General features: G+C 49.7%; 1 protein-coding gene across 13 annotated transcripts in view; it reads left to right on the forward strand.

The window, feature by feature from the left end:
• CCDC57 (coiled-coil domain containing 57) overlaps window positions 1–18334 on the forward strand; it is a 93545-nt gene that overhangs the window by 41376 nt on the left and 33835 nt on the right. For 7 of the 13 annotated variants that reach the window (XM_025859602.2, XM_025859596.2, XM_025859600.2 and 4 more), the window contains 2 exons: window positions 2052–2241; window positions 11891–11991. In XM_025859602.2, coding sequence (XP_025715387.1) covers window positions 2052–2241; window positions 11891–11991 — 291 coding nt within the window. Of the gene's footprint in view, window positions 1–2051; window positions 2242–7380; window positions 8223–11890; window positions 11992–18334 lie in introns of those variants that run through there. The other 6 variants (XM_025859608.2, XM_025859605.2, XM_025859604.2 and 3 more) reach the window with 2 other exon arrangements.

The following is an 18334-nucleotide window of genomic DNA, read 5'->3' on the forward strand; positions in this document are numbered from 1 at the left end:
ACTGGTGGCGACGAAGCAGAGGGGCCGGTGCCACCACGGCACTGCCTGGCAGCTCTCGTGCGAGTCCGACATTCTCCCAGGTGGAGGCCGGTCCCCCACTCCCGAGCCCAGGACAAGGGCCCGTGCGGAACTCAGAGCCCCCTCCCCTGCAGGCAGCAGAGACCACTGCCCGACCGGCATCTGTGGTGTCTCCAGTGACCCCCCAGCCTGGTGAACTGACTGAGACACGGGGTTCTCCCCGCCTCCTGTCTGGTGCTCCACCCAGTCCCCTGGGCACAGCGCGACTGACGCTGGGCTCCACTGGGGGGCAGTGTTCGCTAGCCCTGCCTGCACCCCTGGGAACCTCCAGAAGGACTGGGATCCCTAACGTCCACCGCGAGAGCCGGCAGCCCTGGCAAGCACCCCGCTGCGCCCCCGAGTTGGGGCGTGCTCTGATGTCAGCCTCCGTGGGGCACCGTCGCTGCTGCCCTTGGGAGCAGGACCCTCCCTCATGAGGACCCCTCTACTGGCCAAGCCCTCTCTGGCCAGGATTCTGGGAGCAACCCCTGAGACGGCGAGGACAGACAGGGCGAGCGTGGGGGGCCACGGGGGCCCCGAAGCACACAGTGGTTTGGGAGTCCCGGAATGCGTCCCGATGAGTGTTACATGGTGGGTGTGGGCAGAGACTTAAGAAAGGCGTCAGAGTAATGGCATCAGAAACAGAGCCCCGGGTGGGGGCCCCTGGCTGCCTACACCTACTCGCCGCATGCAGCCAGGTGACTAGGGCACCCCGGCCAGCCGAGACCCCGGCCACGGGCCCTGCTGAGGGGTCGGCTCCCCGCTCGTGCCGGGGCGCTGCCTTGTGGGCTGGGGTTTGCTCTCAAAAGCGACCTTTCTCTTGAGAGTCTCAGCGTTGCAGAGTACCTTTCCTCACTTAAAATGGCACAGGAGACTCCCAGTGTCATGTTCCTGTGGAGGCCGGGCCTCCGACCTCCCTTCCTCGAGGTCTGTCCCAGCCCCTCCACGGGCCCAAGGACCCCAGTCACATCCTGGGCCCTCAGGAGGGTGCAGGCAAGGCCAGTGCCCTGCGTGGTTGAGGGCAGGCCCATGTTCCACCACAGGGTGACGGGGTCAGGATTTGGGTGCAGGGGCTCTGTGGCCCCAGGGCCGTCTGTCACTCTCCTCTGCTGCCTCCCCCCATCTCTCATCCTGCCCAACTAGCCTGTGGCATGTGCTGGATGCACCCCTGTGTGGCCAGCATGGCTCCAGGCCACCTGAAGAACACGGGCGCCTGCCAGCCCTGCAAAGGCATACCAGGAAATGGGGCCAGGACAGAACGTGCTGGTCTGTTCCAGGGACGCCAGGCTGGTTCCTGTTCTGGCTCCAGCTCATGGGGTCAAGACAGGGCACAGTGCAGCTTTTCACGGGTGTCAGGAGCCGCCGTGCCTAAGTAGGCCACTTTGGGTCCTTGGACTCCAGTTCTTCCTGGGCCTCTGTCTGGCACACACATATTTGTCTTTTCCTTTCTCTGATTCTCCACACCCCCTCATTCCGAACACCGTGCAAGTGTGAGTGCGTGTCGGTAGGGGGCCATGTTGGCCATGACCCAGCACAGCGACCCCACAGCAGAGTCCAGGCAGGGAGGAAGTAGTGGAGGCACCTGCCACAGGCTGTCCATCAGGCCTCTGCCAGCCCCTTCCACACCAGGTGACCCCAGCACCTGTGACCCACGTACCCAGCCCATAACCCTGGTGCCACGCAGGGGTCCTGGGGGCCCATTGGAAGTTGGGCATGGGTCCCAAGTGGTTCCTCATTGTCCTCACTAGAAAGACACAGGCTTGGTGGGGGCCGCAAGGGGCCAGAAGCAGGCCTGGCCCAGGGGTTCGTGGCCTTTGTTCACCCAACTTGTGGAGGAGGAGGCGTCCATGGTGTGAGGTCCCCGTCTCATTGCCAAAGCACACTGCTTATCCCTTTGTGCTCCAGTGGTGCAGGCTCTGCACCCACACCCACTCACCCCTCTCCCACTTGGATGGCTTGTCTTATGGGCTGTCTACCTGTGGCTTCGTTCACAGGTCCGTGAAGACCAAGGACCCACAGGGACAGAGGACCAAGGGCCACAGCCCCCACAGGCCTTGTCTGTGCCCCAACTCCAGAGAAAACTAAAGGAGGCAGCCCAAAAAATCCTCCGCCTCTGCCTGGAGAAAGAACAGCTCCTGGAGATGGGGAACAGGCTCCGTGCAGAGCTGGGCCACCATGCCCCAGGTGAGTTTGGGAGCTGTGCCTTGCACTGCCAGGCTGTGGGGTCAGGGGGCCCGGGGGCCTTCCCAGAAGGGCTTTCTTCTTGCCTGCTCCTCTGGAAGGGTCAGCGGGGGGGACCTGGGAGGCGGGAGGAGAGAAGCTTTGCTGCCCTGAGGGAGGGTCTGGCCTGACTTCTCAGGCAGGAAGGAGGGAGAACAGAAGCTGCCCTTGTGGAGTAAAGCCGGGGTCATGAGTCACGGGCACAGAGCAGAGCTTCATCCTGCGATGGGAGTTCCGTGAACCCGTGCCTCGGGCAGCATTTGTGAGAAAAATACTGCACTTAGCAAAACAGGCGGCATTTCTGTGCTGCATTGTGGGGAGCCGCGGCCACTGTGTTCTCGGCCGGCTCTGCCCAGACTTGTCGCCAGCAGCCGCTGTGTGTCCACTGGGACCCGGCCTGAGACCTCCAGCTGCCCACAGGTGTCTCAGAGGGCCCTGGTTCCCAAGAAAGACAGGCAGCGCTCCAACCAGACTAGAAAGAGGCGTGCCCTTGTTCCAAGCATGCAGGTCAGGCCCAGGCTGCCACAGGTCAGGCCCAGGCTGCCACAGAGGACACAGAAGCCCAGGGCTCTGTCTGCTGCAAGCTGTGCTCAGATAGATACTGTCTTTGCCGATAATTTATTCAACATGGGTTCACCGCAGGAATGATAATTTATAATAACAATATTTCATAAGCCAGTAGCATACAGGATACTGTCTCCTAATAAGCCAATAAGGAAATAATATGCTCCGAATCAATGACAAATAATCACACTACTGTTCTATGCAAGGAGAGATAGAAGGAATAAGGTCCAAATTTAGCTGAGGTGCACCTTTCTACCAGTGGGTTCTTGGAAGGGTCGGTATAGAGTCATCCGTTGAGAGCAGACGTCCAGCCGCCAGCGCCAAGCCAAGGCCCCTGTTGCTAGAGGACCATAAGCACCAGTGTTGGTGGGCAAGATGATGTCCTTCCTGGGGTGGCGGCATGGTTGTCCCCACGGCCAGCCAGGAGTAGCCTTGCCCAGACCGAACGCTCCTGGCTAGTGCCCAGAGCGAGCCACTGGCCACGTGGCTCTCGGACCACCTTCACAAGCAGGCCCTCTCGTTTCCCTGTGGCGCCCCCATTCCTCATGCTGTATCCCCGCACCTTACATGGCTTCTGCCTCTCCATGCTTTTCCAGCAAGAACTTTGAGATACTGTGATGATCAGAGATGAGGGACTTTGGGTTCCACCCATGGTCGATGGGAGACAGCCATTCCCTCTCTCTTGCCCATTGTCTAAAAGTGGAGGTGATGTTGGAGGGCTGCACACCCACCAACTACTCTGCTTTAAAAGTAGAGCCCAGGGCACCACAAAGGGAACATCAGCAAAAAATGTTTCCTCTCAGCTATGGCCTTAGCTTCCCTGGGCAAGTCCTCCTGATTCCTAACTACCCAACGCAAGGAAAGGGAGGGGAAGGTTGGGCCTTGTGCTTCATCCTCAGAACTTCCCACAGCTAAGCCGTGTGAATAATAATAGTACTTTTTATTATGTTAGTGTTTTTGGTCTGAATATGAAGAGTAGAATTACCTCGTGAGTAGGGAGTAGGAAGCTGAACGTGGGAGAACTCAGGCCGCAGAGCAGGAGGGAGCTCCATGTCTCTGAGAGAGAGGGTGCAGACCACTGAGGAAATCTGAAGAGGAGGCCTGTGTTCAGAGCTGTCTTGCTGAGGGCTGCTGTGGGCCAGGGGCCCAGGGGCCAAGGTGGTGCCTCAGCTGCTCCAACCGTCTGCCGGTGTTTCCCGGTGCAGGCAGACCCCGGGGCTCACCTGCACCTGGCCCAGGGCGTGTCTGCCCGCAGCTGCTTTTGGGAAGGGCCCCATCCTCACAGGGAGGTGGCAGTCTGGCCCCTTCCCTGGCCGTGGTTCTAGCTGCCCCGTCTTCATCCCACATGCCCTGCCACCAGGGTCGGGCTCCCGTGCTGGCCCTGCCCCTCCCGCTCAGGTCAGGCCTTGGGATCTGCACTGACAGATGGGCAGACGGTGTGTGGCCCTGTGGTCAGGCTGCACCTGGCCCTCAGCCCGCTCTGTCCGCCCAGCGTGAGGGGGCACACAGGCTGTGGAGCGGCCCTCCTCTGAGTGCTCACCCCTCACCTCTGAGGTGGAGACTGCATACCACCCACTTGTGGGGCCTCTCCCTTTGTGCCGTCCTCCTGCCAACTCTGCTTTTCCCAGAAACCCCAGCTGCACACACCATCTGGATCTCGTGTGAAGCCAGCGTTCCTCAAAAGGTTATTTCCAAGCGTCCTAACATCGAACATGGTTATAAAGACTTGGTGTTTTAGAGCAGTTTTAGGTTCACACCAAAACTGTCGGGAAGGTACAGAGACTCCCCCCCAGCCTCCCGCGATCAACATCCCGCCGCAGTGGTGCGTTGATCACGATCCACAGACCTCCCCGACACACCGTCAGCACCAGAGTCCACACTTACCTCTGGGGTCTTCTTGGTGCTGGACGTCGTACAGGTTGGGACAGACGTGTCACCACACGTATCCACCACGGGGCTGTAGTTTTTTGTTGTTGTTTTTTTAAAGATTTTATTTATTTATTTGAGAGAGAGAGAGAGAATGATAGAGAGAGAGCACGAGAGGGGGGAGGGTCAGAGGGAGAAGCAGACTCCCCGCCGAGCAGGGAGCCCGATGTGGGACTCGATCCCAGGACTCCAGGATCATGACCTGAGCCGAAGGCAGTCGCTTAACCAACTGAGCCACCAGGCGCCCGGGGACTGTAGTTTCACTAGAAACCTCTGTGCTCCGCCTCCCCTCCCTGGCGGCCACTGACCTTCACTGTCTCTGTGGTTCTGCCTTCCCCTCGTGTCGCACAGCTGGAATCATGCAGCATGGAGCCTTTTGTGTTTCCTTATCATGTCATTTTCCTGATGAAGTTTTTGTTCATCAAGAAATGATTTGGGGGCGCCTGGGTGGCTCAGTCAGTGAAGCGTCTGCCTTCGGCTCAGGTCATGATCCCTGGGTCCTGGGATGGAGTCCCACGTCGGGCTCCCTGCTCCGCGGGAGGCCTGCTTCTCCCTCTGTCTCTGCCTCTCCCCCAGCTTGTGCTCTCTCTCTCTCAAATAAATAAAATCTTAAAACAAAACAAAACAAAACAGATTAGGGACCTAGCTTTAATTAGCTTGCTAACCCAACTACTTATTAGGCTTGTGCACATAAATACCAAAATCGTCACTTACATTTATTATTCATAATTACACACATCTAAAATCCTGTTGTAAAACTATCCTGATGTAGAAGCAGTGATTTTCAGTCATGTTGTGTGTCCTGCTTGACTCGACTTGTGTTGGGCTGGATCTCAGACACCAGCATCCCCCATGTGACTGGTGCGGGGGCAGTGCATGCGTTTGTCATCATCAAATGATTGTATTTTGACCACTTTCTAGAATGATGGCTTGGTTGCAACAAGAACCTAATGCTGGCATTTTCTTGCAACCTTTTTTAAAGCGAGTGTCCCAGTGTCCTCAGAGAAATTGGCCCTCGGTCAGGGCCCCATCCTTGGGGAGGGACTCCCTTTTCTCTCTGGATGCCTTTCTCCTGTGTTACCAGCCGGTGTCTGGATGGGATCAGTTTGCCTTAATTTAACCTGCTCAGGAATCGGTTGGTTTTCTGAAATCTTAAGACTTATGGTTGGTTGGTTGTTTTTCCCATTCTTTGAAATTCCCAGCCGTTGTTTCTTTAAATACCCTTCTTCCTATTTGTTTCTGATCTCTTCTGGAGATCGACCTCATTAGACCTACTGGAGATCTCTCCTCTCCTCGCCCCTCCTCTCCTGCCTCCGGGGGTTCCCCAAAGGTAACTATTTGGAGCCAGTGGATGGATTTCTGGGTCTTTACAAGGAGTTTACATATTGTGTTTGCTCATTCCTTTCCTTGGGTTTGATTGTTCTTTTCCTGATTTCTTTAACATTCACTTTATTCTTTCTTGTTTAGTGATTGCATTTTTTTAAGGTGTGAATTTTCCACCTGAGTACTGCTTTGGCTGTGTCTCAGGTTTTCAGGGACAGTATTAACAGTATTCCAGATAATCTGCCATTATGCACCCAGGTTTTCTATTTCTTTTTTTTTTAAGATTTTTATTTTATTTATTTAACACAGAGAGAGAGAGAGAGAGAGCACAAGTAGGCAGAGCAGCAGACAGAGGGAGAGGGAGAAGCAGGCTTCCCGCTGAGCAGGGAGCCCGATGTGGGGCCTCGATCCCAGGACCCTGGGACCATGACCTGAGCCGAAGGCAGTCGCTTAACCGACTGAGCCACCCAGGCACCCCCCAGGTTTTCTATTTCATTTGAGTTGTTTAGGAGAGTTTTAGAATTGTTATTTTTGTTTGTTTAGTTATTTTTAAACACGTGTTGAATCTGTTCTGTTAAGCCGCCTTATTATATATACTTACTAACATTCTTTCTAAGTTTATGTGTGTTTGTCAACTTGCACTGCCAAGAACCATGACTTTTGTGTTAAAATCTTGCCATGGCTCTTGTATTTCTGCCCCGCTCCACTTCCCCTCTTCCTGGGCTGTCATTTGGTGGGAAGTGCCCACGGCGGCCGCAGCTCAGCCTGGTTCAGGTTGTGTGCCGTCCTTTCTGATGTTCAGTAACAGCTAGTGGTATTTTTAATCAGGTGTTTAAAAGGGTTGTTTCCAGAAAGAGGTAAAATAGGGCTCAAATAGCTATGAAAATGGGCACAGGTTTAGGATTTTCTTCTGTTAATTAAACAGTGAGGGAGCCAGTCAGATGTTAACAACCAGCTCCAAGGAAAAGCCCAAACACAAATTTATCCAGAACAAAGAAACTGAATTACAAATGGAAAGTGAACTGGTTTTTCTAAGAGGGAGGGGATCACCGGTGAATAGTTGGAGGGCAAGGCACGAAGTGCACGCCCATCAGCGTGCAGAGCTGCAGAGTAGTTCAGACCCAGGGAGGCGGGCCCCACGGGTCCAAGGACATGCTGCACATAGTGCCATTTCCATCGAAGCACGCATTGCTTCTGACCCTTTCTCTGCTTTTGATAAAACCTAATCTCAAAGAAGGATTATTCGTGATCACTAACAAGCCTGGTCTGTTGGCCTGATTATTTCCATAGGTGTAGCAAGAATGTTAATTCACCTAGCACGCCTTCCTGAGTTTGCTTTGCTGGAAGTTTCCGTCAGGAGTCCACACTGGACTTTAAAAGTGTCCTGAGGCCAGGAAGCCAAGAACTCACCAGATTTCATCTGCTGGATGATTCTGAGCAAATTCCTTTCTTCTCAAGGTTTCAGAAATATCCTGAGCTCCCGGGCTTGCTGGAGGTGAACTTCCTAGCTCAGAGCTCCTGCTGGTGACCTGTCCTTACAACGACGTGAGGGTCATTCTTGACTCTGGCCCAGCAGGCAGGGCTCTGGCTGCACCATCCATGTGTCCAGTGAAGTCCTGGTAAAAAGCAGCACAGATTCTCAGGGAACCTGTGCAAATAAATGACCCTATTACCAAGAAGGGTTAAGAAACAAAGTCCAGCCGGGTAAATGTGTAGATCTAATTGGTTTTTATTAAGTGATTCATGAATCAGACGGCATCCCATGTAGCAAGTGGAGGGAGCTCCTCAGAGCTGTTTGAAATGGAAGCTTTTCATAGAAAGGAGGGTAGGGGCAAGAAGTTATTAGCAAAAGAACGGGATTGTTTAAGGCAAGATCACCTTCCCTTACAGGGAAGGGCTGGAGTCTTCTCTGGCCGAGAACCTCTTCTTCCTGCGGGATGGGGAGGACCCAGCAGCAGACTCTGTGCTTATTGGAGAAGTCCCAACAAGCAGTTACAGCTGCGCTTTTGGGGGAGCTTGAAACGCAGCTGGTCAGGCATGAAGCCTTGGTTTGGGACACGACCTACGTGATGCCACTTTGGGCCTGTGATTTGTGCCTTTTTTTTTTTTTAATCAACATGTGCTGGTTGCTTTATTTAATTTTTCACTTTAAAGACACCAGGGACGCCTGGGTGGCTCAGTCTGGTTAAGCGTCTGCCTTCGGCTCAGGTCATGGTCCCAGGGTCCTGGGATCGAGCCCCGCATCGGGCTCCCTGCTCCGCGGGAAGCCTGCTTCTCCCTCTCCTGCTCCCCCTGCTTGTGTTCCCTCTCTCACTGTCTTTCTGTCAAATAAATAAAATCTTTAAAAAAATAAAGACAACACGAAAATCAAAACCTTTGAACTTATACTTTTCAACCTGAAAGAAACAAAGAATAGCTACAATTTTAAAATAGCTTCAATAAAGCCAATATTATTCTTATGAGTGTCAATGGGCCACTGAAACAAGGTAAAATATAAATATCTTACTCTGTACTTAATCTAAAGTGTTGCCACTGAAATCAATTACCAACCTATGAAGATTGCAGACTAAAATGCTGATAATGGTCATTCAAAACTAAATTTATGGAATACCCCGGAAATAGGCTGAATTGGAACCTGCAGACAGTTTTCAAATACTCATTAGCAACACTTTTTTAAAGACATAGAATGCTATTGTTTTCATATAAATTGGAAGTTTTAAAATCATCTCCCTTTAGTGCTTTCAGTTGCTGCATGGCCATAAACCAAAGACAGAAATAATTTCAAATGATCACAGATACTGCTTAGGCAAAAATTGTCATGGGTCAGTACTTTTAATGTTGTGTACATCAAATTATAGTAAAAAGATGAACATAAACAAGATGCAGCCCCTGTATTTCCCTGCACGGCAGAATAGATTATAGGAAACCGAGCTTATATTCCACCACCAAGTCTGGCTCTTCCATTAGTTCACTTTGTGATGGCTCATTAAGAATATCTTCACATCCAGTAGTCTCATCATTACCCCTGAAAATACCCAGTGAAAGGTTGGAGCTCGGAAGAAGTGGAAGACCCTGAGCCTGCTGCTCTGCCTTGAATCCCATTTGTAATTTTATTTATTTATTTATTTATTTATTTTTAAAGATTTTATTTATTTGAGAGGGAGAGCACAAGCAGGGGGAGAGGCAGAGGGAGAAGCATGCTCCCCGCTGAGCGGGGAGCCGGATGCGGGACTCAATCCCAGGACGCAGGATCATGACCTGAGCTGAAGGCAGACATTTGACCATTTGGTCAAATGGGCACCCAGGTGCTCCTCCATTTGTAATTTTAGTGGAAAAATTCATTTTATCTTGTTTGAGCTGGAACTTTTTTTCTGATAATTCAAGGTGATGACTGGGCAAAAGTTCATTTTTTACACAAGGCCTTTTATGAAGAAGATCATGACTTTCAGAAGGTCTGCTTGCTGAGAGTTCCGTAACTGGAATACCATCCCTTAGCTGCAGCCCACAGCCTCTGGCGTGCATCTTCAGCTTGCTTCAACAGCCCCTCACAGCCCCTCACCAGCCAGCCTGCTGCTCACTTCCGCTTCTGGGGATGCCTCCTGTGAGTTGCTTTTTAACAAAAGTTTCTGAGTTCTGGAAGACTTAGGGAGACAAGAAGTTGCTGCTTAGAAATGCTTCCCTTCAGTTTACAGAAGCAGAGGCCTCTCGGGTTTCAGATGACAGCAGCCAAGAGGAAGGGGAAAGGGCCCTTCCATACCTAGGAAGTCGCGCATTCAGACTTCTACAAGTGTCCTCGGTGATGGATTCTTAATCCATTTGATTTGGTTTCTGGTCAGAGGAGTCCACGTTCTTCTGACTGGAGCTCCGGAAATCCTGCCTCAGAGTGGGCAGAGGGGTGCCTGTACCTACACATTCCGTGATCCCCAGGGGGTGCCTAAAGCCATGGACAGTACCAGACCCTATGTATACCTTGTTTTTTCCTAGACGTACTTACCCATGATAACGTTTATAAATTAGGTGCAGTAAGAGGTTCACAATAATAGCTAATAATGAAATAGAACAATTATAGCAATATATTGTAAATAAAGTTCCGTGACTGGGGTCTCTCAGAATCATCGCACTGAGCCGCACTCCCCTTTGTTGCAACGCTGTGAGATGAAGTGCCTACGTGACGGGAGGAGGGAGGGGAGTGTTGTGGGCCTGCGGCATCGGGTGAGGCTACTGCTGACCTGACGGTGGGGCGGGTGCAGGACCGTCTGTTCGCAGACCGCGGTCGTCCGCAAGTGGCTGGGACCACAGCTCGTAAACGGTCCTTACACACGGTCCTCACCGCAGAGCTTTCTCTCTAGTCTCTTTCTTCCCCCTCTTTTTTCTTTTCATCAAAGTAAAACTTTTCCCACAGCAACTGCAACATTTTACTGTCCCACCAGCAATGTGCGAGTGGTCTGACGTCTCCACATCCCGGGCAACACTTACTTTTTTCTTCGTCCATCCTAATGAGTGCAAAGTGGTATCTCACTGTGGTTTTGATTTTGATTTTGCATTTCCCTGATGACTAATGGTGTTGACCACCTTTTCATGGGCTTGTTGGCCATTTGTGTATCTTTGGATTCCATAGCTTTTAAGCTCAGGTATTAAAAACTAAGGAAAGGGCGCCTGGGTGGCTCGGTTGGTTAAGCGACTGCCTTCGGCTCAGGTCGTGATCCTGGGGTCCCGGGATCGAGTCCCACATCGGGCTTCCCTGCTCAGTGGGGAGTCTGCCTCTCCCTCTGACCCTCTTCCCTCTCGTGCTTTCTATCTCTCATTCTCTCTCTCTCTCAAATAAATAAATAAAATCTTAAAAAAAAAAACCTAAGGAAAAATTCATTTCCAAATTTTGTCTTTCCCATGTCCTTTTATCTCCTGGAAAAAAACACGTAGCACTTTAGGACCCATCCCAGGAGGTCCATGGTGGCAGAACTAATTTTGTAGCTACCCAGATGTTAACATGCAGTGTGGTCACCACCACCATCTTCAAGTGAATGGATTATAAGGTTTTAAAAAATTTCTGTTTCAGTACATACAGTACATAATTAAGTACATATCAGTACTAATACAGTTCATATCATTATTTATAACTCATACACACAAAAACCTCATTGGGGTCCTCAGTAAGCTTGTGTTTAACCAAGTAGATTTATTCTGAGAAATGTTAGATCAACAGTAATTGTATCTTGTAGTATGTGAGCTTAAAGATTAATTTCCAAGATTTGTAGGTAACTTAACCCAAACTGAGTTAACAAACGAGTATTCCTTGGCTGCCTAGATCTTTTCTAAGTAAGACAGGATGCTGAAGCATCTCTTACAAGCAGAATCTTTAAGTTTATTCACTTAACCTTCTGCTGCTTACTTTCCTGTGCTGCAGAGAGGGTATATCTTTGGGTCTGTTAGTGAACGTGTTGATTTCCAGCGCTTGGAGGAGGTGTGTCCAGAGTTGTGTGTGAGAGACCTTGCACTCTGCAGTCACAACAGCGGCTCGCGGCATCACCCCTACGTGCACTGCAAGAGAGGGCTGACTGATGTAGGCAGGAACGTGCTGCATTTCTGCAGTGTTTGTGTTTGGCACCAGGGACATCAGGAAGCGAGGTGCACACAGAAAGCAAACCATTTCGGAGCCCAGCTGTCTCGGTCGGTGGAGCATGTGACTCCTGGTCTCAGGGATGTGAGTTCAAGCCCCACGTTGGGCATAGAGCTGACTTCTAAAAAAAAGCAAAAAGGAAAAAAAAAGAAAAAGTAAATCCTTTCCTCCCCTTGTTTCTAGGGAAACCACCTCGTCACCCCCTGCCCACCCCTGAGGCCCAGAACCGTAGTGTCGCACCTGAGGCCCCTTTGGGACAGTTGCAACCCCATTTTGCAACTCAGGTAATACTCCTTTATCTAAGAAATATACTTCTAATAACTGTTTACTAATCACTTAAGTATTGTATTTCATTTCCAAAATGTAAAATCCAGTAAACACAATTGAAAAGGCCTCCAATTTTCGGCACCCAAGCATAGTTACCAGTAACATCTCCGTGTGTTTCCTGCTGTGTTTTTTTTTCTTTTTAGATTTTATTTATTTATTTGACAGAGACACAGCGAGAGAGGGAACACAAGCAGGGGGAGTGGGAGAGGGCTAGAAGCAGACTTCCTGCGGAGCAGGGAGCCCGATGCGGGGCTCGATCTCAGGACCCCGAGATCATGACCTGAGCTGAAGGCAGACACTTCACCAACTGAGCCACCCAGGTGCCCCCTGCTATTTTTTTTTAAGATTTATTTATTTATTTTAGAGAGAGAGGGAGAGAGAGAGGGGCAGAGGGAGAGGAAGAGAGAGAATCTCAGACAGACTCCCTGCTGAGTGTGGAGCCCGATGTGGGGCTCAGTCTCCCGACCCTGACATCATGGCCTGAGCTGAAACCGAAAGTCAGATCCTTAACCAAACCACCCAGACACCCCTCCTTCTTTGTTTTTTAAATTACCTAAGTAAATAATAAATATAAAATTATAAATTACATCATATGTATGTTTTACTGTTGCTTTACCCACCCGAGTTTTATTTATTTATTTATTTGAGAGAGAGAGAAAGCACACACACACAGAGGGAGAGGGAGAAGCAGGCTCCCCCCTGAGCAGGGAGCCCGATGCGGGACTTGATCCCAGGACCCTGGGATCATGACCTGAGCTGAAGGCAGATGCTTAACCAGCTGAGCCACCCAGGCTGCTTATTTTTCAAATCTTTACCAATATGATGGGTTAAAAAAATTTCATATTTTAGAAGTTTCTTGTATCCTTAGTGGTATTAAAGTCTGTAATCTATTTATTGGCCATATATGTTTCTTTTTTTGTGGGTTATTTATACACATGCTTTGCTAATTTTTCTACTTGTTTTTTGTACTTGTTAGTTTTTAAGAGTTCCTTATAAATGAACTGCTGCTTGTCCATTATAACCTTTCCCAGACTTGTCATTTATTTGCCTTTAGCCTTTCTTTGTTTTCTTAATCCACAGATAACTTTTTTTAATGTAACGAATTCTGTCAGTCTACTTTAATGATTTATTTCACTGTGTTTTTTCTCTATTCTGAGCTTAGGTAAATATCCACCCGTTTCTTCTAGCTGTTCTGTTTCACTAACTGTCATAGTACCCATAAGTAATTATCCTCCTTTTTCTCAGTAATTTTGAATTGATTTTTTTATCATGTGCTAAACATCTAAACTCTTGCTTATGTCTTTTTCAAATTAATTTTTTATTTTGAAATAATTTCAGATTTACACAAAGTTGCAAAAATAGCACTATACCCTTTACCTAGACTCACCAGTTGTTAACTGATCACTACATTTGCTTTGCCATTCTTTCTCTTCCCTCCCTCTGCCTCCCCCACATTATAGTTAGATAAATAGATAGATAGATAGATGATGGCTGATAGATGGATGGATGGATGGTTGGTTGGATGGGTGGATGGATGGATGGATGGTTGGATGGATGGATGGATGGATGGATGGATGGATGAACAGACGGATGGATGGATGGATAGGTGGATGGATGGATGGGTGGATGGATGGATGGATGGATAGGTGGATAGATGGACGGGTGGGTGGGTGGTAGATGAATGGGTGAATGGATAAATGGTAGGTGGATGGATGGATGGATGGATAGGCGATGGATGGATGGGTGGATGGATGGAAGGGTGGATGGATCAATAGATGGGTGGGTGGATGGGTGAATAAATGGATGGATGGATGGATGGATAGGTGGGTGGATGGATGGATGGATGGATAGTGGGTGGATAGGTGGATGAATGATAGGTAGACACACACACACACACAGTCAGACAACTTTGTTCCTGGACCAGCTGAGAATAAGTTGCAGACATTGAACCCCTTTATGTCTGAAAACAAAGACTCCTCCCAGTATTATGAAAATCAGGAAACATGACTATGATCCTAGAATTTAATAAATATTGTAAACTGAGATTTTGTGAGTCACAAGTCCAGGACCCACATTGCCTCCAGGACTTGCACGCCTACACGTGTGTGTGGTTGTGTGTGTATGGATATGCATGTGGGGGGTTGTGTGTGTATGGATACACACGTGTGTGGTGTGTGTATGGATACACGTGTGTGGTTGTGTGTATGGATACGCACGTGGGGGGTTGTGTGTGTGTGGATACGCACGTGGGCGGTTGTGTGTGTGTGTGGATGCGCACGTATGTGGTTGTGTGTATGCATACGCACACGGGGGGTTGTGTGTGTGTGGATACGCACGCGGGGGGTTGTGTGCATGTGGATACGCACGTGTGTGGTTGTGTGTATGCATACGCACGCAGGGGGTTGTGTGTGTGTGGATACGCATGCGGGGGGTTGTGTGTGTGTGGATACACACGCGGGGGGTTGTGGGGGGGTACGCACATGTGTGGTTGTGTGTGTGGATACGCATGCAGGGGTTCTGTGTGTGGATACGCACATGTGTGGTTGTGTGTGTGGATACGCACGCGGGGGGTTCTGTGTGTGGATACGCACATGTGTGGTTGTGTGTGTGGATACGCACGCAGGGAGTTGTGTGTGTGTGGGTATGCACGTGTGTGGTTGTGTGGATATGCACGTGGGGGGTTATGTGTGTGTGGATACGCATGTGTAGTTGTGTGTGGATATGCATGTGCGGTATGCACGTGTGCGTGCATACATGGGCATAGGTGTGTGTGGGGGCATCTCCTTCACCCCAGAATGAGTCTTCTTGACCTTGTTTGTCCTTCACAATGCTGACATTTTGGAAGAGCCAGGCCCATGTTTGGCAGACCACAGGGTGGCATCTCTGCATTTTCAGATTTAGATCTGTATTTATTTTCTACACGGCTCCAGTGAAGGGTCCTTTCCCCAGCTGGTGCTGTCCTGCTTTAAATACCATACCTTTGCGGCGCCTGGGTGGCTCAGATGGTTAAGCGTCTGCCTTCGGCTCAGGTCATGATCCCAGGGTCCTGGGATCGAGTCCCGCATCGGGCTCCCTGCTCCTTGGGAGCCTGCTTCTCCCTCTGCTCTCTCTCTCTCTCTCTCTCTCTGTCTGTCATGAATAAATAAATAAATAAATAAATAAATAAATAATAAATAAATAAATACATACATACATACATACATACATACATACATACATACATACATACCATACCTTTGCAGGGCACCTGGGGGGCTCAGTCGTTTAAGCAGCTGATTCATGGTTTTTGTTCAGGTCGTGATCTCAGGTTGTGGGATCAAGCAAGGAGTCTGCTTAGGACTCTCTCTCCTTCTCCCTCTGCCCCTCCCCTTGCTCATGGTCTCTCTCTCTCCCTCTCTCTCAAATAAATAAATAAAATCCTTAAAAAAACATACCTTTGTAATATTTTTAATATATTACAAATACATAGAACAAGGTTCCTCTTGTTTATCTTCCTTTACAAAATTTTCTTAGTTGTTCGTCCCATCTGATCTTTAGCAGAATATTGTAATTTATGTATTTTTATTATAATTTTTAGACTTCTAAGAAGATACAAAGACTAATATGATATACACCATCCAACTTAATAAACAAAATGTTATAAAGTCAAAACCCCTTTGAGAGTTCTACCCCTACATCCCCCCTTCAGACTTTCCTGAGTCTGGTGTTTCTCTTCTCAGATATTTAACAATCTGTATAAATCACATCCGCTTGTGTATATATCTTTCTGCAGAGCGCTTTCATTCCACATTGTGCTTCTGGGATATATCGATGCGATATATGGAGAGCAGCTACGTCAGGCCACAGCTTTAGGGCCCCCCGTTCCCTGTGGCAGCTGAGCTCTGCAAGGAGCCTGACCGTGCCACAGGTGGTACGTGAGCAGATGGGCCCGGATGTGCTCCAGGAAAACCCGATAGCTCAGAAAGGTCAATTTCATATAGACTTCATGTCATGAAACATTCTTCTTTTGATTTTTTTCAACTATTTAAAAACGTAAAAACTATTTTTAGCTCATGGGCTGGACAAAAGAAGGTGGGCAGGATTTGGCCTCTGCCAGGTGTGGCTTGCCAAGCCCAGGTCTAGACACTAGTTTGTGCATATTCTTTCCATTGTATAAATACATCAACATTGGCTCGTCCATTCTTTTCTCAGTGGGCATTTTGGCTGTTTTTTGCTGTAAACGTTGTTATGAAAGTCTCTTGTGCACACATATCAGCGTGTCCCACCAGATGGTGTGTCTGTCACACTGAGGAGCCCGCACGGACCCAGGATCATCCCCCAGGGCCCGGGGCGTACGTTAGGGCTCGCTCTCACTGCTGTGTGTTCTACGGGTTTGCACAAATGTATGATGACGCTTGTCCACCCTCGTGTCTCATGCAGAGCAGTTTCACTGTCCTGAAATTCCTCTGTGCTCCGTTCATCCTTTCCCGTTTCCAGTTCTATCCTTGGTACCAACTGATCTTCTTACTGCCTCACCGTTCTGCCGTTTCCCCTGAATGTCACGGGGTTGGAATCACAGGCCATGTAGCCTTTTCCAGATTGGCTCCTTGCTCCCAGTAACATGCATCTACGTTTCCTCCACGTCTTTCCGTGGTCTGAAAGCTCCCTTCTTATTGCTGGACAGCATTCTGTTTGATGACTATACCAGTTTGTTTATCTTGAGGATCTCTTTAAGCTTACATTTTCTAGCTATTGCAGACAATTGGAGCATAGTTGGCTTTTATCAAATGTTTTATAACTAGCAACTCCATAGAACTGATTAATGCTAATACGTGTGGCAGCTGTTTTCCCAGGTTCTCTATGCGAATGGCGAGCGTCTGTGGTGAGGGTCAGCCTCCTCCCCTCACGGTCCTGTCTCGTGCTGCTGTCCTGGCCAGGACTCCCATGCACCACAGAGAACAGGGTCATCCACACCTTTGTCCTGATTTATAGAATGCTTTTTTTCTTTTTTTTTTTTTTTGGTAAAGGTTTTATTTTTTTAAGCAATCTCTACATGCACCGTGGGGCTCAAACTCACAATCCCAAGATCAAGAGTCACACACTCCCCCGACTGAGCCATTCGGGTGCCCCAAATGCTTTTTGCATTTTATCTTCAACTAGAAAGTTTGCTGTAGGCTTGGGTGTTAAGTTGAATCCTACAAAATTGCCATTTTTGTAAGTCAGAAGTGGTTAAATATCAGCAATTTCATATGGTTCGACCTCATACAGACCCTTCATCAGTTTAAAGTTCTTTCTCCTCCTGCCGTACTGAGTTTTTACCCAGAACAGGTGCTAAGTTCTGTCTGCTGGCACTTCTGACTCTACTCCTGACAACCACAACCGGGGTCCCGGGTGGCAGGATGCCACTGCCCTTCCACGGAGGCCATGCCCTCCGCTGTGCTGCCTTCAGATTTCTGTTCTTCACAAGTCTTTCCACACGACTAGAAGCTTCCGCCTGTAATTAGCTGATGAAAAGTAGCAAGCGCGTGTCTCGGCACCGTTTCTCTGCACCTGTGTTTAGTGTCTCATTTACTAACACTCAGTTTCCTTGAAGGATGTGGGAGTTTTATCAAGTCTTGAGACCAATCCCTATCTGCCCGTGTTCTGCAAAGTTAGTCTCCAGTGTATGACTTGCCTTTTCAATTTGTTTAAAATAAAGTAAGAGAGCACCAGCTGGGAGATGGATGGCCTGTTCCCCCAGGGGTGACATGAGCCCCAAGGTGGCCCCAGTGAGGTAGCAGTGCTCAGGCTCTGCGCTGACCTGGGGGCCCAGGTAAGGGGTGGGTGGCCAGCGAGGAGAAGCGTCACATCTGGAGACAGCTGAAGCCAGGATTCGCTGTGGGATGGATTTGGATTGTGGGAGAGGGAAGGAGCCCAGGTTTGAGGCCTGGCTGCTGGGTGGGAGGAGGTGAGTGGCGGCCTGGGACTGGCGATGCCTGAGCTGCCCTGCTACCGTGTCCGTCAGGCACACACCTCATGGGGCTGGTGGGGCTTCTGCTCAGCCTCAACACAAGCCCTTGGCAAATGGCAGGGACGGCAGGGGACAGTGGGGAGAGCACCAGGGCACCTGGAGTGGATCTGTGGGAGAGGCCTGCACAATGGTCTGCCCAACGAGGAGACGCTGGCCTGAGAAACGGGGCAGGGCCAGCCACAGAAAGGGGGCTGAAGACCGTGGCATTTTCCACCAAAGGACCCCTTCCCCTGCACGACCCCCTCCCCTGGAGGAAGGACCCCCTCCCCTGCACGACCCCTTCTCTTGCACAACCCCCTCCCCTGCACGAC

This window comes from Callorhinus ursinus, unplaced genomic scaffold (assembly GCF_003265705.2).
Source record: "Callorhinus ursinus isolate GAN/ISIS: 27379988/994484 unplaced genomic scaffold, GSC_fseal_2.0 scaffold68, whole genome shotgun sequence".
In the NCBI taxonomy this organism is placed as follows: Eukaryota; Metazoa; Chordata; class Mammalia; order Carnivora; family Otariidae; genus Callorhinus; species Callorhinus ursinus.